The sequence below is a fragment of the Stomoxys calcitrans genome, chromosome 2, assembly GCF_963082655.1.
Source record: "Stomoxys calcitrans chromosome 2, idStoCalc2.1, whole genome shotgun sequence".
Lineage (NCBI taxonomy): Eukaryota > Metazoa > Arthropoda > Insecta > Diptera > Muscidae > Stomoxys > Stomoxys calcitrans.
The window spans coordinates 7206912-7230284 of NC_081553.1; the positions used below are offsets into that span (position 1 = coordinate 7206912).

A 23373-nucleotide genomic window follows, 5' to 3' on the forward strand; every position below is an offset into this window, starting at 1 on the left:
TCTGACGGAAAACAGAAAATGAAAGAAGTCTTAATATGCTACAACAAAAACAGAAAAGTCATGCTATTGATGATAGAAAACCAAATGTACAAATCTATTTAAATCTGTACACTGTGAAGAAAAAAATAAAAAATAGAATAATAGGAAATAAAATGAAAATAAACAAAAATTAAATATTGTCAAATTCCGCTTCCTATACTTGCTCCTAAAAGGCCACCGTGGCAGCTACCATGTCCGCCTATGTCGCTGGACGTTCGGATTCAAATTCTGGGTCTTGATATATGAGAGGTATATCTAAATCTGAAGCGATTTTTATGAAATTTTGCACACATATGATAAAAAGACTAAGATCGGACTAAAATTGTGGCTGCTGCAGCCTTAAAACTCCATATCGGATAATAGATATATATGGGTGCTATATTAAAATTTGCACCGATTTTTATCAAATTTTGCAGTCGTATTGAAACTTTAAAGAAAACACTTCGTGCAAAATTTTTTAAAGTTCCGACTAAAATTGTGGTTGCTATAACCATAAAATTCCATATCGCTTGAAACTTATATATTGGAGCTATATCGAAATCTGCACCGATTTTTATGAAATTTTGCACACGTATGAGGACGTTGAATAAAACACCCCATGCCAAATTTTGTAAAGATCGGACCAAAATTGTGGCTTCTACAGCCTTAAAAGACCATATCGGATGAAAGATATATATGGGAGCTATATCTAAATCTGAACCGATTTTTATGAAATCAATAGCGTTCGTCCTTGGGCCAAAAAAAGAGACTTGTGCAAAATTTCATGACAAGCGGACAATAAATGCGACCTGTAACTTGATCGCAAGGATATATGGACAGACAGACTGACATAGCTAAATCGAATCAGGAAGTGATTCTAAGCCGATCGGTATACTTTTCAATGGGTCTAGCTCTTCTCCTTCCAAGCGTTGCAAACAAATACACAAAGTTATAATACCCTGTAATACCCTGTGGTGGTGCAGGGTATAAACACCAGTCATAGAAAAACACCACCTCCAAAATTTCAGGCAAATCGAGTAATAATTGCGACCTCCAAAGGTTCAAAAAGTCCCAGCCCAAGAAGTCTAATCGAAAGATCGGTTTAAATGTCGGCTATATCAGGTTATGGACTGATATAGACTATACTTGGCACAGTTGTTGGAAATCATACCAGAACACTTCAAGCTAAATTTCAGCCAAATCGGATAAGAATTGTGCCCTTTAAAAGCTCTAGAAGTCAATACCCAAGGTCGGTTTATATGGCAGCTAAATCAGGTTATGAATCGATTTAGACGATACCTTGCACGGTTGTCGGATGTGATACCAAAACACCACGTGCAAAATGTCAGCCAAATCGGATAAGAATTGCGCCCTCTAGAAGCTCAAGAAGTCAAGACCCAAGATCGGTTTATATGACAGCTATATCAAAACATGGAGCCATTTGGTCCATTTACAATCCCAACCGACCTAAACTAATAAGAAGTATTTGTGCAAAATATCAAGCGGCTAGCTTTACTCTGACCGACACCAATAAGAAGTATTTGTGCAAAATTTCAAGCCGCTAGCTCTACTCCTTCAAAAGTTAGCGTGCTTTCGACAGACAGACAGACGGACGGACGGACATCGCTAGATCGACTTAAAATGTCATGAGGATCAAGAATATATACTGTATGGGGTCTTAGACGCCTATTTCGAGGTGTTACAAAGGGAATGACGAAATTAGTATGACCAATTTTCTGCGGTGACTATCCCCTCCTAATGCTGGCGACATTTGTGAGGTAGTATGTAAAAACTTCTTCTCAAAGAGGTGTCGCACTGTAGCACGTTGTAAAGATTCGCTTATCCCGACACGTGATAGCTGTGAGCTCCACCAGGCGTGTCAACAGCTTGGAGATAGAGGAATGTTCCATACGGAGTAGTTGCAACGGCAGTCGCGGACAATCAGCGGTATTCTAGCCGAGAGTCTCAGTGAGAGGCCGGGAGGTGCCGGGACTTACACAAATGCTGGGTGCCAATGATGCTCGATGTAACTAGGTGGTTATTAGCACCTTTAAATAACCAATGGCCACCTTGTTCCCGCGGCGATAGGTTCTTTGGACCGGAACGAGCTTGGAGCTTGAAGAGGATCGCCACCCACATGAAAATGTGGCTACAACAACAACAACAAAGCAGCCTTAAAAGACCATATCGGATGAAAGATATATATGGGAGCTATATCTAAATCTGAACCGATTTTTATGAAATCAATAGCGTTCGTCCTTGGGCCAAAAAAAGAGACTTGTGCAAAATTTCATGACAAGCGGACAATAAATGCGACCTGTAACTTGATCGCAAGGATATATGGACAGACAGACTGACATAGCTAAATCGAATCAGGAAGTGATTCTAAGCCGATCGGTATACTTTTCAATGGGTCTAGCTCTTCTCCTTCCAAGCGTTGCAAACAAATACACAAAGTTATAATACCCTGTAATACCCTGTGGTGGTGCAGGGTATAAACACCAGTCATAGAAAAACACCACCTCCAAAATTTCAGGCAAATCGAGTAATAATTGCGACCTCCAAAGGTTCAAAAAGTCCCAGCCCAAGAAGTCTAATCGAAAGATCGGTTTAAATGTCGGCTATATCAGGTTATGGACTGATATAGACTATACTTGGCACAGTTGTTGGAAATCATACCAGAACACTTCAAGCTAAATTTCAGCCAAATCGGATAAGAATTGTGCCCTTTAAAAGCTCTAGAAGTCAATACCCAAGGTCGGTTTATATGGCAGCTAAATCAGGTTATGAATCGATTTAGACGATACCTTGCACGGTTGTCGGATGTGATACCAAAACACCACGTGCAAAATGTCAGCCAAATCGGATAAGAATTGCGCCCTCTAGAAGCTCAAGAAGTCAAGACCCAAGATCGGTTTATATGACAGCTATATCAAAACATGGAGCCATTTGGTCCATTTACAATCCCAACCGACCTAAACTAATAAGAAGTATTTGTGCAAAATATCAAGCGGCTAGCTTTACTCTGACCGACACCAATAAGAAGTATTTGTGCAAAATTTCAAGCCGCTAGCTCTACTCCTTCAAAAGTTAGCGTGCTTTCGACAGACAGACAGACGGACGGACGGACATCGCTAGATCGACTTAAAATGTCATGAGGATCAAGAATATATACTGTATGGGGTCTTAGACGCCTATTTCGAGGTGTTACAAAGGGAATGACGAAATTAGTATGACCAATTTTCTGCGGTGACTATCCCCTCCTAATGCTGGCGACATTTGTGAGGTAGTATGTAAAAACTTCTTCTCAAAGAGGTGTCGCACTGTAGCACGTTGTAAAGATTCGCTTATCCCGACACGTGATAGCTGTGAGCTCCACCAGGCGTGTCAACAGCTTGGAGATAGAGGAATGTTCCATACGGAGTAGTTGCAACGGCAGTCGCGGACAATCAGCGGTATTCTAGCCGAGAGTCTCAGTGAGAGGCCGGGAGGTGCCGGGACTTACACAAATGCTGGGTGCCAATGATGCTCGATGTAACTAGGTGGTTATTAGCACCTTTAAATAACCAATGGCCACCTTGTTCCCGCGGCGATAGGTTCTTTGGACCGGAACGAGCTTGGAGCTTGAAGAGGATCGCCACCCACATGAAAATGTGGCTACAACAACAACAACAAAGCTCGCCTGTAAAAGGCAAGTCTGTTATCATTGAGCTTAAACCTGAATCGGACAGCACTCAGGGATAAGTGAGTGAGAAGTTGTCCCTGTTCCTTAATGGAATGTTCATGGGCAAATTTCCATTTGTAAAATCTTTTAAATGATTTAGCAACAGCACACATTTGATTAAATTTTTATACCCAGCAGCGAAGGATGGGGTATATTCATTTTGTCATTCCGTTTGCAACATATCGAAATATCCATTTCCGACGCTATAAAGTATATATATTCTTGATCAGGGTAAAGATCTATGACGATCTAGCCATGTCCGTCCGTCTGTCTGTTGAAATCACGCTACAGTCTTGAAACATAGAGATATTGAGCTAAAACTATGCAAAGATTCTTTTTTGTCCATAAATAGGTTAAGTTTGAAGATGGGCTATATCGGACTATATCTTGATATATCCCCTATATAGAACGATCCGCCCATTTAGTGTCTTAGGCCCATAAAAGACATATTTATTATCCGATTTAGGGTCTTAGGCTCATAAAAGGCGCATTTATTGTCCGATTTTGCTAAAATTTGAGACAGCGTGTTGTGTTAGGCCCTTCGACTTCCCTCTTTAATTTGGCACAAATCAGTCCACATTTGGATATAGCTGTCATATAGACCGATCTCTCGATTTAAGGTTTTGGACCTATAAAAGGCGCATTTATTGTCCGATGTCGCCGAAATTTGGAACAGTGCTTTAAGTTAAGCCCCTCGACATACTTCTGCAATATGGCACAGATCGGTTCAGATTTGGAATAGCTGCCATATAGACCGATCTCTCAATTTAAGGCTTTGGGACCATAAAAGGCCCATTTATTGTCCGATTTTGCCAAAATTTGGGACATCGAGTTGTGTTAGGCTCTTCGATATCCTTCTTCAATTTGGCTTAGATCGTTCCAGATTTGGATATAGCTGCCATATGGATCCAACTCTCCATTTAAGGTCTTAGGTCTATTAAAGGCGCATTTATTGTCCGATATCGCCGAAATTTGGAACAGTGCTTTAAGTTAAGCCCCTCGACATGCAATATGTCACAGATCGGTCCAGATTTGGATATAGCTGCCATATAGACCGATCTCTCAATTTAAGGCTTTGGAACCATAAAAGGCGCATTTATTGTCCGATTTCGCCGAAATTTTGGATAGTACATACCCGAGGTGGTGGGTATTCAAAGTTCGGCCCGGCCGAACTTAACGCCTTCTTACTTGTTGAAAAGAAGCATTTAACTTAAAAGTCCATAGTTGGACAAATATCCTGCTCAGAATTGGGTTCTCAACAGGTATACCTAAGAAGTAGCTTAACCTTTGCTTACTGTTATGCACGTCGGTTTTTCGGCGTGTATTATCTAGACTTTATTTGAATGCCCTTACTCACTTAGTTTAACAAACATCCTCTGTTCTGCTGTTATTATTGTTAATACTCACATAATAATAAGAACTTTTCTAAACATCTTTGCAGAATTCATTTCTCGAAGAACTTTTGCTATTGATTGCCGACGATGATGTTCGAGTTCGAGAATCTGCATCGAAATACTTGTGTCGTTTTATACTTCAAAATGCCAAACATTCTTCATCATCACCCCATGCTCAGCAACTGCAGTCTCAACAGGAACAGCAGTCACAACAGCACAAGCAATGGCCTTTTGTTACTCGAGATGATGAAAATGCTGCTTTACATCGAACATATTGCGATAATATGAGGATGTTGCAAAATTTCTTCGAGTACAGCATCTTTAACGACATGTCACCCGCAGTGCGTTATTTATTAAATCCGGAATATCAACAACGACAACAGCCGGATCAGGAGATATTAACAATTTTGGATAGCATGGCATCAACGCCGCCAACGTCCGCATGCAATGAAGGCGTATTGTCGTGCAATGAAGCAGTTCAGACGGTATTGTCTAAAGTTTTGTACCGTCTCACAAACAAAGTGATGTCATTTAAGGACAAAAATGTTCAGGTAAGAATGAATAAATTTTATGTTAACACATTGATGGAGATTTAGAACATCATCGTTATTATTAGAGAAACTTCCATTAAGAAGTCACTAAAAGCATATTATAGAATTAATTGAAAGTGGAGGGATCAATGGTTGTATTTATTGCATGTTTTGATATAGCTGCCATATAAACCGATCTTGGATCTTGACGTTTTGAGCCACTAGAGGGCGCAATTCTTATTAGAATTAGCTGAAATTTTGCATGAGGTATTTTGTTATGACTTCCAACAACTTTGCTTAGTATATTTCATATCGGTCCACAACCTGATATAACTGTCAAACAAACCGATCTGGGCTTTTGAACCAATACAGAGCGTAATTCTCATCCAATTTGGCTAAAATTTGTGCTAAGAATGGTTCAAATCGGTGTATAACCTGATATAGCTGTCATACAAACCGTTTTGGGATCTTGACTTGATGCAAGTCTAAATTCTCTAAATACTGGATAATTTCCTAAAAAGTTTCTATTTCCTGCATATTACAAAGTTTTTATTCCCTTTTTTTCTCCAGAATCGAACCTGTTAGATTCCAGAGGGATTATTCCACTACTTGCTTTAGAAATCCAACTAATATTCTCTATAGAGTATCGTTCATTTAGATAGAGATTGGCTATATTTAGATTTAGTCGATAATAGTCGCTGGCTCTGACTATTTTCCTTTTTATACCCTCCACTATAGGATGGGGGTATACTAATTTCGTCATTCTGATTGTAACTACTCGAAATATTCGTCTGTCGGTCTAGCCATGTCCGTCCGTCTGTCTGTCGAAAGCACGCTAACTTTCGAAGGAGTAAAGCTAGCCGCTTGAAATTTTGCACAAATACTTCTTATTAGTGTAGGTCAGTTGGGATTGTAAATGGGCCATATCGGTTCATGTTTTGATATAGCTGCCATATAAACCGATCTTGGGTCTTTACTTCTTCAGCCTCTAAAGAACGCGATTCTTATCCGATTGGAGTGAAATTTTGCACGACGTGTTTTGTTATTATATCCAACAACTGTGCCAAGTCTGGTTCAAACCTGATATAGCTGTCATATAAATCGATCTTTGGTCTTGACTTGACAAATACGTGCTTTACTTCCAAAGACCTTTCATTTGAGCCCCATATTGCTTTGGCCGTAAATTTGTCCTCTTTGGGGGGTGTTTTTGGTTAGAGACGGCCCCCAAACACTTGGTCCCAAAATTGGATATCAGATTCGTATTCTACATTCAAATACCTTTTATTTAAGCCCCATATTCCCATGGTGAGTATATAAGTCCTGTTTGGGGGGTGTTTTGGGAAAGGTGTGGACCCCCAGAAACGTGGTCCCACATTTGGATATCAGATTCGTATTCTACTCGGAAATACCTTTTATTTGAGTCCCATATTGCCATGGTCGGTAAATATGTCCGATTTAGGGGTGTTTTGGAGCTTGGGGTGGTCCCCCTAGCTCTTGGTCCGACAATTGGATATCAGATACGTTTTCTTATCCTAAATACCTTTCATTTAAGTCCCATATTGTCGTGATTGGTGTATATATATTTTTGGTAGGTTTTAGGGTGGGGCAGCCCCCCTAGGTACCCCATCCGAAATTTGGATACCAAATTTTTAGTTTTAGGGTACAATATGAGAGCACACAAAATTTCGCACTACCCATCTGCGAGAACTGGCGTTTCTGAAAATTAGGGTAAGGGGGAGGGTCCGTCCCCCCCTTCAGATATCAAAAAATGTAGTACCCTATTTTCACCATGGGGTCATTATGCACCATATGTGAAAATTTCAAGAAAATCGGTTCAGCCGTTTCTGAGTCTACAAGGAACACACAAACATACAAACAAACACATATTGATTTTTATATATAAGATGTCCACAATGTCCATAAATCTTCCTATCACATTAAGCTTTAAAAAAAATCCTTCGAATGTATCTATTTGTATTGATGTTTTAACACTTCAAACAAATTGAATCTTCAACGTCCAATGGGCCACTTGAGTCATCATAGTGTGAGCAGATTTTAGTAAATAATTGCAATATTTGAAATAGAATGAACTTCAAAATGACATGGTTTTACTTTATGCTCCTAATCTTATATTTCTCAAATGTAAAAGCCTTTCTAATTCATATTGCTCAAGTTATTGTCTTTCTAATTTATTATTTCTCTTCTCTTTTGTTCTCCTTCTCCTCTTCCACCCCGTCTCATTACAGTTTGGCATTATCTTTGGCATAAAACAATTATTGAAATATTTTCCATTTGCCGACTATGCCTGCGCTTGGTCCGAGTTCAACTTCATGGAAATCTTCGTCAAATTATCCCAATATAATTACAGTACGGCTGTGGACTTAGCATGTCAAAGTGATTTGATTGATGTCGGCTGTAAATTAATAGTTGGTAAGTGCATGTTTAACTCAAAGACTGTCAACTGACTGACGTACGGCCTCATGGAGAAATGACCTGAGAGACACAAGTCCATCAAATAGCAGCAGAAACCTGGGGAGGGAGGAACTTAACACAGCGTTGATCCACACATTATAATGAAAATGGTGATGACGATGAAGATGAGACCGATGACAATGTTCCTGACTTTTATACTGCACCAGTCCTTCACATTGACTGGCTTCTTGCATGCTCGTTCATTTGTGCGCGTGTGTGATTACAATGTATGAGTGCGTCTAGGCTGTATGCATTTGTAGAATGATGGAATCTTTTCAGATATGTCATCTTGTTGTTGCACAAGTACAAATGATTTGCATTGAAAATGGCCCCATGCTAGGAAAGCAAGCAACGGGATTTGTGAATATACAATGAAATTGTCTTGACATTATGCTACGATGCAGCGAAAAGTGCTGCCGGTATGCTTCGTTCACTATGTCCTTCTGTTCGTCCGTCCCACAGTCTTCTAACTGTTCTGCTGTCCTTCTATATAAACACTTGTGTGTGTGAATGGCTAGAATCAAAGCTGTGTTCACAAATTATATGTTAACATTTATGCTAAAAGGCTGTTAACTGCTTTCTGCCATCATTTTTGCCGACTACTCATTGATGTACAGTGCGTTTGTCAAAAGCGGTAAGAACAATTTCGTCTTAATTGGGAATCGGGAGAGCTTTAATAATCAGAATGTTACATAGAAAAAATATTGTTTTACACATTGAACATTCCATTAACAAACAACTGGAACATTTAGCCGAGACTAAACAGTGCACTGTGGGATAGAATAAAAAAAAAACTAGCCACCCTGTCCCGATCGCCGCGGGTACAGGGTGACCATTGGTCATTTAAAGGCGCCATACAGGATCGCCTTGTCATATACAGTATCATAGTCCTTCCAATGAGACTCTCCGCTCGATCGCCTTGTCATATCGAGTGTCATAGGCCTTCCAATGAGACTCTCCGCTCGATACCGCTGATTGTCCCCGACTGCCGTTGCAGCTACTACGTACGGAACATTCCACTATCCGCAACCTGTGGACGCGCCCGGTAGCCTGGAGCAATGAACACCACACAAATCGGACCTAAATGTTCCAGCAAGTATGGTGCTCACAGCTATCCCGTGCCAGGCTGAATGGGTAGAGCTGAGGAGATCGCAAAAAATTTCAAAGCCCTAGGTGATTCGGACGCCTATTGGCAGGATCCTGAAGTTGGTCACCTCGGCATTTCGAAAATTTGTTCGGACTGTCGAATCTTTAAATCCGATTTCTAAATTTGTTTTGATGGATAGTGCTCAAAAACCTATAAAAAAATTCGCTTGAAGTCTACAATATCTCCACTGGTCTCGGGGATTTTCGATTTTTATACCCACCACGAGGTAGTATTCATTTAGTCATCCCGTTTGCAACACCTCGAAGTATCCATTTGGGACTCTACAAAGTATATATTCTGGATCAGCTTAAAACGATTTAGTGATGTTCGTGTGTCTGTCCGTCCGTCCTGTGTGTCCGTATGTTGTAGTCACGCTACAGCTTTCAAAAATTGAGATATTAAGCTGAAATTGAGATGACACTTGAGATCGAGTGCGAGACACTGCTGCTAGAGGCACATTACTATATGGGAGACCGTACTATACAGATGGATCAAAGCTAGAGGACAGAGTAGACCTGGGAGTCTACATTGAGAATCCAAGCACTGAGATCTGTTTTCGACTGCCCAACCATAATACGATCATACAGTCAGAGATCCGGGCGATCAAGGAATGCGTGAGGTGGTGCGAGGACGTCGAGTGTCAATATCTTTTTGGACAGTAAACTGGCCATCTAGGCAATAACAACCAGGACGGTAGGGTCACGAACAGACTTGGAGTGTAAGAAGGATATTAATGTCTACTCTGAGGATGGCAAAAACCACATCGTTTGGTCTTCTTTTTCGAGTTTACTTTCTAGTATTTAGGTATTTACAAACACCGACATACCACCTAAGTGGCATGGGGCGTATTAATATCCGCACACTCGTATTTTTTCTTCACGAAGGTGAAGATTTTGAACGAGCAAAATCCGACAGTATTTAGATATAGTTGCTATATAAACCCATTAAGGGTTCTAAGACCATAAAAGACGCATTTAACGTTTGATTTCGCTGAATTTGAAACCTCGAGTTGTATTTAGACCACCGATATCCGAACCGAATATGGTCCATATTTAGATATAACTGCCATAAAGACCGATCTGTCGATGTAAGGTTTTAACCCGATTAAGGTCGCATTTATTACGTGATTTCGCTATAATCCAAAAAAATATAATTGTATCTCCCATTATCCTATCAAAATATGGTACAGATCTGACCATACTTAGATTTAGCTGCCATATAGACCGATCTGCTGATGACAGGTCTCAGGTCCATAACTGCTGCATTTATTACCCGATGTTTCTGAATTGGTTCGAATCCAAATCGGACCATATTTTGGTATCACTGTCACCATTAACGAAATCAGCCAATTTGCCATGTTACGTCACGAACAGTCTTGCAGTGTAAGAAGGAGATTAATGCTTTCTCTGAGGATGGCGAAATCCGCATCGTTTGGGTGCCTGGCCATAACGGAGTAAGGGGGAATGAAAGGGCAGGCGATTTGGCGGTGAAGGCTAAAGGACTGCCGTCAATAAACTTGGTTAACCCGAAGCTTTTCGGGCCGACACAGTCCCATCTCCGAGATCTGGCGTTTCTGAAAATTAGGGTAAGGGGGAGGGTCCGCCCCCCCTTCAGATATCAAAAAATTTAGTTACCTATTTTTACCACCGGATCATTATGTGAAAATTTTGAAGAAAATCGGTTCAGCCGTTTCTGAGTCTATAAGGAACACATAAACAAACCAAAAAAAACACAAATTGATTTTTATATATAAGAAGAAGATGTGCCGGCGCCTGTTACATTCTATATCTCTTCTAACCTACATTCCTTCGAAATGCACTGTACCTACTAGAAGATGATGTGCTTGCTTTGCTCATTTAAGTTCGTGCATTATACTCTGTAGTTCTTGCAGTCGTTTACTTAGCTTTGCCATTATATTTGTGGGCATGTGTGTGTCTTTGCGTTTGCGAGAGTCCTATATCCTTCTCACTGTATGTTTGCGTTGTATGTGTTTAGAGAAAATTTAAATAATCGTAAGGATAAACTTTGTTGTAGTGTTGATGCTTTAGAGTTTTGTTAATGGCAAATGGTTTTAGTTAGTTAACTATGTCATTATGAACAAGTGGTTTTCTTAACTGTTTTCTCTGTATGTGTATGGAGGTGTGCATGTGTCTGAGCCACACTCTGTCTATGTGAGTGCCATCGAGATTTCACATTTATAGTTTTGCTTGCTCTTCATATGTGGGCGGCATTGTCTACATGCAAGTGGGTGTGTGTTCAAATGTTTGTTTTGTAAAAAACCAAAGTTTAAACTGAATATGAATACTCTCATAAATTTGCTAAATGACATAAGAACTACTTACACAGATTGGTAAAATAAGATATTTAAGGATATACCCACACCGCAGCAGCTAGAGCAGTAGCAGTAGAACAACACAATTAAATCAAATGCCGGTGTTACTTTTGGTTATAACAATCTGGTTAAGGTGGTTTGGTTTTATATTCACTCGCCTCCTCCGTGTTTGACATATTTATTTAGAGATTTATAAATACTTTAATACTACATTTGTTAACTTAATCAAGAGAATATCCTTAAAATAGCGTGTAGAAGCTAACAAATTGAAAAATAGAGTAGTAAGACAATGGCATTTTATTTTAAGGTTATTTAAAGAATTCAACTTAGATTTGTCTGGTAAATAGTTTTTATCTATAAAACCACGTAAAAATAGGAGAAATCAATAGTAAGAGATCGTCTTTAATTCGAGCGGAACGTCAACACGGGATCCGTAAAATGCATAGCACTACAACAGCACACACCGCTATAACCACACATACCAGGCGCGGTCTGAATGCGAATGCGGGCAACGACATCAATGCGAGCAACTAACTATTTACCTTAGGGACAAATAAATATCTTCCTCCGGGACAACTGATTACACCAAAGAGCTTGAGATATATCTCGATGGACAAGCGATCCCACCGGCGGGGCATCCGAAGATTCAGGGAGTAACCCACGACAACGGTCTTTCAACGTCGGTCTACGCTACTATGATCTGCGATAGGGCAAAAAACAAGAACATAATCTTCAAATCGTTGGCTGACAGCAACTGGGGAACGAACGAACGAACTTGTTGATAATCTACAAGACAATCGGGCGACCAGTGATAAACTATGCGCTATTGACCTCTGTGGTTTGTGAGACACACTGGCGAAATCTACAGGCAAAAAAATTAAAACGTTTGAGAAATTTTTACGACAAACAAAATACTTTTATCACGAAGTTTTGCCTTTATTGTAACCGTGTAACGTTTCGCTTCAACATATCAAACGTTAGTCATAAACGAAGTATTATTCAACGTAACTATCTTTGTTTGTTGTAAACCTTTTAGACGCTTCGTCAATGGTAGAAGTATCTTTCTTTTGTTGTAAAGCCAAAAACTCGTTAAAGACAAAAGTGTTTCGAAAGCCGCAAACGATTCTTCGTTTGCTGGATCAATAATTATTCTCTTGTGTCTCTCCTACTAGAGAGAAAAGTGTGAGTATTTGAGCATATAGACCAGTGGTTGGCAAAAATACCCACTCTATTGCACATTATTTTGTACGTACACAAGAAAATAACCCCAAGCAGACCCATAGGCTTGCAAGTAGTTGCAATTGTGTGCTCGTCACTGTTATAGACACATTCTCACACCAAACATTTTTTTGTTTTTTTGTTTTGACTGAGTCAATATATTGAGCAGTTGGACAAGTACGGATGGTGAAATCGGTATGTGACAATTTTTAAAGTTACGGTACAAAAAGCTGGGACTTCCATTGACAAAAATCATTAGAGCAACACACAAAAGGCTGCCAGGTACAATAAAACACAACAATAAAACACATACATTGTTTGGTAACATTAACGAAAGAGAAAAATATCCATCATGTAGTAAGTATTTTAATGTGCGAAAACAACAACAATCATATTTTGTGTTATTTATAGCAAAACGAATACAGCAGATCATAACACAAAACCATAATGGAGTTGTGCGAAAATGGAAGGCTTTTGATACAATTGTGTACCATAATGTACAAATAAACTCAAATATACCCTGAAAGAGTTAGAATTACCAACTGAGATCTGCTTTTAATTCGTAAAAAATTGAGTTTGAGTTATGTGCATTATGTTAAACTTGGCATCCCTTATAATATGCACAATCAATTTTAAACGTTTGACCCCAAATAACATTTTCTAGAATGAAAAAGAATGAAAGGTATTGTCAGTGTAAAAATATTTGCCAAAAATTCTTGCAAGAATTTATCGAAAAACTCATGTACTTTTATCGTAAACAAAGTCCAACATTTTTCAGAACAAGAGTTTACTTGGTGAAATTTCCTTTATCTCAAACGAATGATGATTTTGCGTGTAGAAACCTGTCAAAACGCGGCACTAAGGTCCATAAAAAGATGTCACCAAATGCCGCGCACTAGGATCCTTCTAAGATCCTTAGAGTTACGGATCACTGTGAACTTCTGTCTAAAAAATTTCTCCTGGGATGCCATCGAGAGAACCACCCGAACTTCCGACTCAAAAGATGAATTACTTCTCAAAAAAAAAAAAAAAATTAAATTTTGACCACAATTCTTAACGAAAATACCCAAAATCCCTATACCGAGGAAAGGGTGATTTTTATACCTATTATCTCTTTGGCAAAACTGGTTTAAACAGCTCACGCACGTTTCGTGTTTTGCTTCACTGTTAAACATTTTAAGTTTGGTCTATAATTTATACATGAATCGTTTTACAAACGAACAACGCTTTCAATAAGTCTAATCGGGAGATCGGTTTATGTCGTGAAGTCGTGAGAGAAATCATTGTACAAAATGTTGGCCTAATCGGATGAAAATTGCGCCCTCTATAGGCGCTTATTTGTGTTTAATTTTGCAAGAAATTCTAACTTTTCCGATAGTATCCATCGGAAAAGTATCAATTGATATTTAGTCAAAAAATTAAATATCGATAGTGTCATTTTGCGAGCTCTAATAGCAAATCCGTTAAAAAAGTTGAAAATCGTTTGAGAAACGACTTCGCAAAAAAATGCAATTCAACGTGTTAAGTTCGACCTTGCTGAACTTTGGATATGGATATATTGGATTGCCCAAAAAGTAATTGCGGATTTTTCATATGGACGGCGTTGACAAATTTTTTCACTGCTTGTGACTCTGTAATTGCATTCTTTCTTCTGTCAGTTATCAGCTGTTACTTTTAGCTTGCTTTAGAAAAAAAGTGTAAAAAAAGTATATTTGATTAAAGTTCATTCTAAGTTTTATTAAAAATGCATTTACTTTCTTTTAAAAAATCCGCAATTACTTTTTGGGCAACCCATATATCAAAATTCAGATTTTATGAGATCCGAAGGTCAGGATTATATAGAAAGAGTACGAATTGGAAAAATGTTGTTAATACCCTTGATATCTGCAAAATTATAAATACCCAAAAAAGGTATTTATTGGGTAAATACCCAAGCAATATCCTGGTTGAAAATTGCTTATGCGTTGACTGTTCGAAGAAACGTTGTTCCAGAGACGTATTGTAGCAATGAAGAATTGTTTCTCTGAGTTCAGACAGTTATATTCTCGGTGGTATAGTTTTCAGTCCTCTATTCAATTTGGCAAATTTCAGTTGAGCGAAGAGTTACCCAGGTTCTTTCGTTTTGGACAATTTTGTGAAGCAGAATTAGACTTCTAATATTTAGATAATTTTTATAGGATACATTAAAAACTTGTAGTGCAAATTGTGAAATACTTTTATGACACGTTTTCTATTAAAGATGTATCTGGTAATGTCATTGAAGGCAACAGTAAGACTGCGATTATCTTCAAAATCACAGTAGTAGAAAACTTCCCAGCCATATAGGAGAGTGGGAATCAAATATGATTTTGCAAGCAGGATGCGGATTTGAAATGGTTTAGAGAGGCGGACTGCCCTCAGATTACGCAGCATTCCATACACTTTGCCAAGAGTTTTAGTGATATGATTAGTCCAAGTTAAATTGCAGTTAAACCCAAGTTACAAGCAGTTTCAACTCGTGGTATTGAAGTGTTATTAAGATGTACAATTAAATTATCCAGGATAATTATCTATGAATTACGTTTTGCTCAGTTATAAACTCGATTCAAAGCATAGTTTATATCAGTTACACATTTTTGAATATCGCTTATTTTTGTACCAATATATAGCTGCATATCATCAGCATACATCTGTGTTTTACAGTTAGCTAGAACATCCGGAAGATCATTTATATAAATGGAGAACAGTAGAGGGCCAAGAATGGATCCTTGGGGAATGGCTTTAGATAGTTCAAGTAGACTGGAGCAACGATTTTCAATTACTACCACTTGTGCTCTTTGTGACATATATGATAGCATAAGTTTACAGGCGGTATGAGAAAAATTAAACAGTTTTTGCAGTTTTAATATCAGAATATGATGATCAACGGTATCAAATGCTAAGAACGACACCATTTTGTCATCCATGGTTTTCACTAACATCTATAGGAGCGGTGCAGCAGCTTCTTTTCTTCCGGTATCCAGATTGTCTGTCAGATAGTAAGTCATTCTCAGTTAGAAAATTACTAATTTGATCAGACATAAAGCGTTCTAAAGCTTTAGACAAGAATGGTAGTATAGCTATGGGCAGTACTCTCTATTTGCTTTAGGAATAGGTAAAATCTTTGCGATTTTGCACTTAGCAGGAAAATTCGATTTAGTCAATATATAGTTGAAAATGTAAGTTATGTAGGGTATTAAGTCAGGTAGTAATAACTTCAGAAAGCGTGGATCAATTTCATCTAATCCCATAGCATTGGATTTAATTTTGTAAATGCTTTCGAAAACCTCATTCCAATCTACACAGCGGAAAGTAAATGGATTCTCAATGGATGGAGTGCATAGCTGTTCATATATATTCGAAATTGGTTCCACAGGTTCAATAGAAACGTTCGTTAAGCTCATTCAAGTCAACATGCGAATTGTTTAGATGTTCAGTTCTATCTGCGATTCCAATGTAACGAACCTCCATGTGTATTTGGTGTCTACAGCAGTATGAAATTTATTTTGAAAATAGATCGCTTTCGAAGCAGTCTTCCTGGCAGTTTTGAATTGACTATGTAAGAAGGGAGTTTTAAAACGTTTTCAACGTGTTTATATGCAGCATTTCTTTTCGTCGTGATATTTTAAGTCGATCTAGCCATGTCCGTCCGTCTGTCTATCGAAAGCACGCTGACTTTCGAAGGAATAAAGCTATGCGCTTGAAATTTTGCACAAATACTTCTTATAAGTGTAGGTCAATTGGGATTGTAAATGGGCCATATCGGTCCATGTTTTGATATAGCTGCCATATAAACCGATTTTGGGTCTTGACTTCTTGAGCCTCTAGAGGGCGCAATTCTCGTCCGATTTGACTGAAATATTGCATGAGATGTTTTGTTATATTTTCTAACAACTGTGTCAATTATGGTTCAAATCGGTCCATTACCTGATATAGCTGTCATATAAACCGATCTTGGGACTTGACTTCTTGAGCCTCTAGGGGGCGCAATTCATTTCCGATTTTAATGAATTTTTGCACGAAGTGTTTTGTTATGATATCCAACAACTGTTCCAAGTATGGTTCAAATCGGTTTATAACCTGATATATAAACCGATCTGGGGACATGACTTCTTGAGCCTCTAGAGGTCGCAATTATTATCCGATTTGCTTGAAATTTTGTACGACAGATCCTCTCATGACCATTAACATACGTGTTTATTATGGTCTGAATCGGTCTATAGCCCGATACAGCTCCCATATAAATCGATCTCTCTATTTTACTTCTTGAGCCCCCAAATGGCGCAATTCTTATTCGAATTGGCTGACATTTTACACAGGTCTCCAACATATAATTTATGGCAGAGCAAATCTTCTCTTAATAGCAGAGCAAATCTTTTCTTATATCCTTTTTTGCCTAAGAAGAGATGCCGGAAAAAGAACTCGACAAATGCGATCCATGGTGGAGGGTATATAAGATTCGAGCCGGCCGAACTTAGCACGCTTTTACTTGTTATTTAATGACCTACGACTTAAAACACTTTGTCACAAAATTAAACATTCTGAACATAAACGTTTAAAAGCCTTTGCCAGCGACAAATTAATTGCTAATATCTTATTTCTCTTTGAATTTTAGGTTCCTCAATGTTTTATCCCAGCGCTGGACAACAAAATCTTGAAAACATTATCGGCCTGCTGAGACATACAATGAAAATTGTAAATATTTATTATCACATATTCACCAATCCAAAGTCATTAATTATGGCCAAAAGCCAAAAAGTCGAGTTATTTGGTAGTGCCAAAGAATCGGCCATAGCTCAGAGTTGGGGCTATTTTGGCAACGAATCCATTTATGTAAAACTTTATCACACTTTGAAAAGTGCCTACGATAATTATAAGGTAAGTGCATATGTGTGTGTGTGTTTAGAGTAAAGCCGGCCGGCAAATATCCTTGCCACTAGCATGGCCCCACACCACCCTTTCTGTTGGTCTCAACTGACCCCCTTATTTGTTGTTGCTGACGATGATGGTGTTGGTGTTCATTGTCCTGTGGTTGGATTTTGTTTCGGCAAATTTATTGTGAATTCAATTTATTTTGTTTTTTTTTCGTGTTTAAATTGGTTTTTGTTTAATTTTTTCCTTCTCTCTCTCTCTCTCTCTCTGTATTCTACTCGGTTTCTCTTTGGTGTTGGCGATGCGATGCGCTGTGTTGTGTGTCTTGTTTCTTTGAAATTTATCAAGATTACCATTAATGAGGAAGCTGGCAGCAAATTAATTTCCCTTTTGAAAACATGTTTAAACTCATTGAGTGTATGCATCGAAATGTTGCCCCATGAGGCAACTGTGGCAGCTACAGCTACAACAACAGCAGCAGCAGCAGCGTCAGCAGCTGGGGCAATAAACACTGGCAGCAGTGCTGCTTCAGCTGCCAGTAGCTTGGGTCTGATGGGCAATCTAGGAATTGCCAAAAGTGCAACGGATGTGAATGCAACAGCATCGGCAACATCTACCGCCTCCCCCACCCCTTTGTCTTCCTCACTTGGTGCGGGCCTAGACTGTGCACCAGTATTGAAATTAATTGAAGAAACTCTTCAGTACTTGACCAAAGTCATAAATTATGCACCCGAGGAGAGCATTGCATGTCTGCGACAACTGTTGAAATATTTGTTTGCTAGAAATTATGGCAACAGGCTGAAGCAGCCACACCAGCACCAGCAACACAAACATCAAATGAAACAAGGCCATTATCCAGCATTTACCAAATCGTATTTTAAGGCCAAATGCAAAGAGAGGCAATGCTACAGCAATCAAGTTGATGGTACAGCAGCACAACAGCCGACTCCCACATCAGCCGGGGCCTCATCACCCTCAGCCCCACACCCATGCTCCGCCTCAATGGCTTCCCCGGCCGAAAGAATAACTACGCCAAATGCTACATCCAAAACAATCCAATTGCAACAACCCTCAAAGAGACTTTCATTCATGGATGTTGTGGGTAGCCCAAATAGTGGCTTTGCCAACACTACCACTGGTTGTACATTTGGTACAGTTGGCTTACAAGATGATTATCTATTGTTGTCCGAGTTATTTGCCAGTGCTTTGGACTATCACACTTGGAAATCACCATTTGAGCCCGAACTCGCAAGGCATATAAAGCTGTTTGAACCTTTGGTTATCCACTGTTTATCGGTAAGTTGGTGATTAAAGAAAAAGAAAAAAAAAAACTCTCAGTTAGTTGGTAAGGTTGCTTGTTTGGAGGCATTATTTATGGTAGCAGTGGCATTGAGTTCATTAAACTTGATTCCATTAAACATTTCGAAATCAAATTGTTTGTGCAACTTGAATTTAATTCTGAGCAAAAAAATTTTAAAATTTTAATTTTGACAAAATTTTATAAAAATTAAAAATGTTGTCAAAATTTTATTTGTATAGAAAATTTTGTAAAAAAAAATTCTCGTACAAAATGTTGTCTAGTTTTGATCAAAGCAGTTTTAACTCGACTTCGGGAATTTTACTCGACTCCGACTCCGGGGTCGACTCCGGGAACTAAAATTTTTAAGAATTAAAAAAAATAATAATTTGTTTTTTCCTAAGCCACTATGCTTTTATAAAAAAAAAATTTATATTTTATGACCATTCAACGAAGGATTAATGACTGACATAAAATCGAACCTGCTGTCAAAAGAAGTAGGCTTATCGGGTCGTATTGCGGGAATTGCGCTCTCTAGAAGCTTATATGACAACTATATCAGGTTATGGACCGATTTGAACCATACTTGGCACAGTTATATATCATAACAAAATACTTCGTGCAAAATTTCATTCAAATCGTATAAGAATTGCGCCCTCTAATGGCTCGAGATGTCAAGACCCAAGATCGGTTTATATGGCAGCTATATCAGGTTATGGACCGATTTGAACCATACTTAGCACAGTTGTTGGAAGTCATAGCAAAACACGTCGTGCAAAATTTCATTCAAATCGAATAAGATTTGCGCCCGCTAGAGGCTCAAGAAGTCAAGACCCAAGATCGGTTTATATGACAGCTATATCAGGTTTTTGACCGATTTGAACCTTACCTGGCACAGTTATTGGAAGTCATAACGAAACCCGTCGTGCAAAATTTCATTTCAATCGAAAAAGAATTGCGCCTTCTAGAGGCTCAAGAAGTCAAGACCCGAGATCGGTTTATATGGCAACTATATCAAAACATGGACCGATATGGCCCATTTACAATCCCAACCGACCTACACTAATAAGAAGTATTTGTGCAAAATTTCAAGCGGCTAGTTTTACGCCTTCGAAAGTTAGCGTGCTTTCGCCAGACAGACGGACGGACATGGCTGGATCTACATAAAATGTCACGACGATCAAGAATATTTATCCTTTATGGGGTCTCAGACGAATATTTCGAGTGGTTACAAACAGAATGACGAAATTAGTATACCCCCATCCTATGGTGGAGGGTATAAAAGTCAGGCTATATATATACATATATATGAGAGCTATATCAAAATCTTAACCGATTTCTATGAAATTCATCAGTAATGTCGAGAGTGTAAAAAATCCTTCCTGCTAAATTTCGAACAAATGACCACTTTATTGCCATATTTCTCAAAATCGGACAAACATATATATGGGAGCTATATCCAAATCTGACCCGATTCTTATGCGTCTGAGACCCCATAAAGTATTTATATATTCTTGATCGTCATGTCATTTTAAATCGTCATACTGTGCTAAGTATGGCTCAAATCGGTATATAACCTAAAATAGCTGCCATTTAAACCGATCTGGGATCTTAACTTCTTGAGCCGCTGGAGAGTGCAATTCTCATCCGATTTGGCTGAAATTTTGCATGAAGCATTTTGTTATGACATCTAACAACTGTGCCAAGTGTGACGCAAATCGGTACATAACCTAAAATAGCTGCCATTTAAACCGATCTGGGCTTCTGTACAACGCTTGGTCGAAATCATTTCAGATTAAGATATAGCTCCCGTATATATGCTCGTCCGATTTTGAGAAATATTGAAATAAAGTGCTCATTTGTCAACAGATTCTCTCGAAGTTTGGCAGAAGGGATTATGACTCTTGATATTACTGTTGAATTTCATAAAAATCGATTTCGATTTAGATATAGCTCTAGAAGTGAAAATCGGGTGATATACATATATGGGTATATCGCCCGATTTCCACTTCTAGAGCCACTGCAAGCGCATTTATTGATCAGTCTTGTCAAAATTTTCCACAACGTTATCTTACACGACTACCACAATATCTATACAGGTTGGTCGAAATCGGTTCAGATTTGGATATACCTCCCATATATATGTTCGTCAGATTTTGGGTATTATACAGCCAGCCCGACTTTACTGGTTGTAACATTAGATAAACATTCTATTGGCTGCCCAAAAAGTAATTGCGGATTTTTTAAAAGAAAGTAAATGCATTTTTAATAAAACTTAGAATGAACTTTAATCAAATATACTTTTTTTACACTTTTTTTCTTAAGCAAGCTAAAAGTAACAGCTGATAACTGACAGAAGAAAGAATGCCATTACGGAGTCACAAGCTGTGAACAAATTTGTCAACGCCGACTATATGAAAAATCCGCAATTACTTTTTGGGCAACCCAATATTTCCAATAATTTCATTCCTTTTCTTCTCTTTCTCCATCGATCAACATTTCCGTTTGGGCGGTTAGTAGGGGGTGGGTGATCGCCCGATACTAAGGGATTCCATTTTGTATTCTTCTCCCCCATTGTTGCGATCGTATGAGGTGTCTATATCAGGTGTATTGTGGGTGGAGCGTTCACGTTCGCCCCTCCTTAATGTCACAAAATTTTTAAGAGATTTCAAAATGTCTTTGAAAGTGAATATTAGTTAATTGTACTAAAAAATAAAATGGAATATTTTTTATTGCATTTTGCTTGCAGTTTTTCTTACATTGTAACGGTCGCATTCAGGCTGATATTCTGGATATGTTGATTTTACTTTTGGACTTTAATGTTACCTACAGTAGTTTGGATGCTAAGAATGTGATATTCGAACATATAAGCAAGAGCTTGGAAATCATTGAAGGAGGCATAGCACGGTAAGGCATACAACCATAAGAACGACAGCAAGTCTTTCATGGTATGAGCAACTTCCATTTTCAATGCCTTTCTTCTCATTCCAGCAATGGCCTATTCCTCATAACACCTATGATAAAATTCCTCATTAAACTGTCATCAAGAAACGACCGTAATTTGATAACAATACCGAAAATTATCAGCATCACCAATAACCTTCTGGCCAACTACAGCATCCGGGATGTGGCCATACAAGCCCTTAAAACATTAGCCTACGAAATATTCCTAATGACCCCCACAATGGCAAGTCAAATTACAGCGACTGGCCTAGGCGATGCCACTTCCCCAAGACGTCATGTCGATGATCCCAATTCATTGGCTGCTCTAACGGAGAATCTTTTGACACTCAACAACGAACTTGACACACAGAAAGAAGTCATCTTGGGCATGTTGGAGAAATTCATTGAATCCAGCGATTGCCAGCAACTGCTAAGTTTGCTGCTGCTAATTGAGCAATTGCAGCAGCGCGACGAGGCTGCTGCCAATAATGTGGCAACAAAGAAGCAGCCAACCCATGGAACTGACACCATTGATGTCGATGGTGGCGACGGCAGTTTTTTGCAGCAACAGCAACAACAACAGGCGGCGCACAACATAACAAAATGCTTGCCAAATCTTGATACGGTCTGTAATATGATATGCCATTCAATATGCTCGAATCGTCTGTGTATCCAGGACTGGCACACTTATTATATGGTGGATACATTTTTCAAAAATAATACCAAATATCTCTTGGGCAACAGCAGGGAGTTCATGGCATTGTTGAAATACACAATTGAAGGGGTAAGTGCGCTACTCTGCTATGGCTTATTTATACAGACAGTGTGTGTGTGTGTGTGTCTCCAGGCATATTGGGGATGTTCCCTAATGATGACAATTGCAAAGATTTATTCAATATCAGCCAGGTTAAACAGCAAAAGATGTTATTAAATACGGATTGTTGTGACTGTGTGCAAGGATACAGGAGTAGACGATTATTTTTATTTTCTCCTAATGTAAACAGTTCCACGAAAAAATACCACTTGGGCTGCTAAGAAATATCTGTTCTCAAAATGGTAATTTCAACAATAGAAACAGCTTTCCAATTTTACAATTCTTGATAAGCACTTGTTGCGGAGGATGGATTGTTTTTATTATGTGTTTTTATTATGTGTTTAGAATCTTTCATGTTGGAATTGTTAGTGGAAGAGATTTGGATTTGTTGTAACAACAATAGCATATTGTGGCATATGGCTACTACAATGAATGTTTTCTCCCACTGCAAGGGGGCATGCTAATCTAGTCATTTTGCTTGCGATACCTCGAAATATCAATCTGCGACAAAATCTTATATGTTTGCTGAACCGATTACCTTGAAATTTTCACAGATTGTGTAGGTTGGGCTGGAAGGAAAACATAACCTATATA

At 38.6% G+C, this 23373-nt stretch overlaps 1 protein-coding gene across 1 annotated transcript in view; it reads left to right on the forward strand.

Moving 5' to 3' along the window:
* The window catches only part of LOC106083330 (uncharacterized), a 128028-nt gene that overhangs the window by 36582 nt on the left and 68073 nt on the right, over window positions 1-23373 (forward strand). The window contains exons 10-15 of the mRNA XM_013246267.2: window positions 5184-5687; window positions 7913-8096; window positions 17469-17731; window positions 18074-19021; window positions 21772-21929; window positions 22014-22749. Coding sequence (XP_013101721.2) covers window positions 5184-5687; window positions 7913-8096; window positions 17469-17731; window positions 18074-19021; window positions 21772-21929; window positions 22014-22749 — 2793 coding nt within the window. The remainder of the gene's footprint in view (window positions 1-5183; window positions 5688-7912; window positions 8097-17468; window positions 17732-18073; window positions 19022-21771; window positions 21930-22013; window positions 22750-23373) is intronic.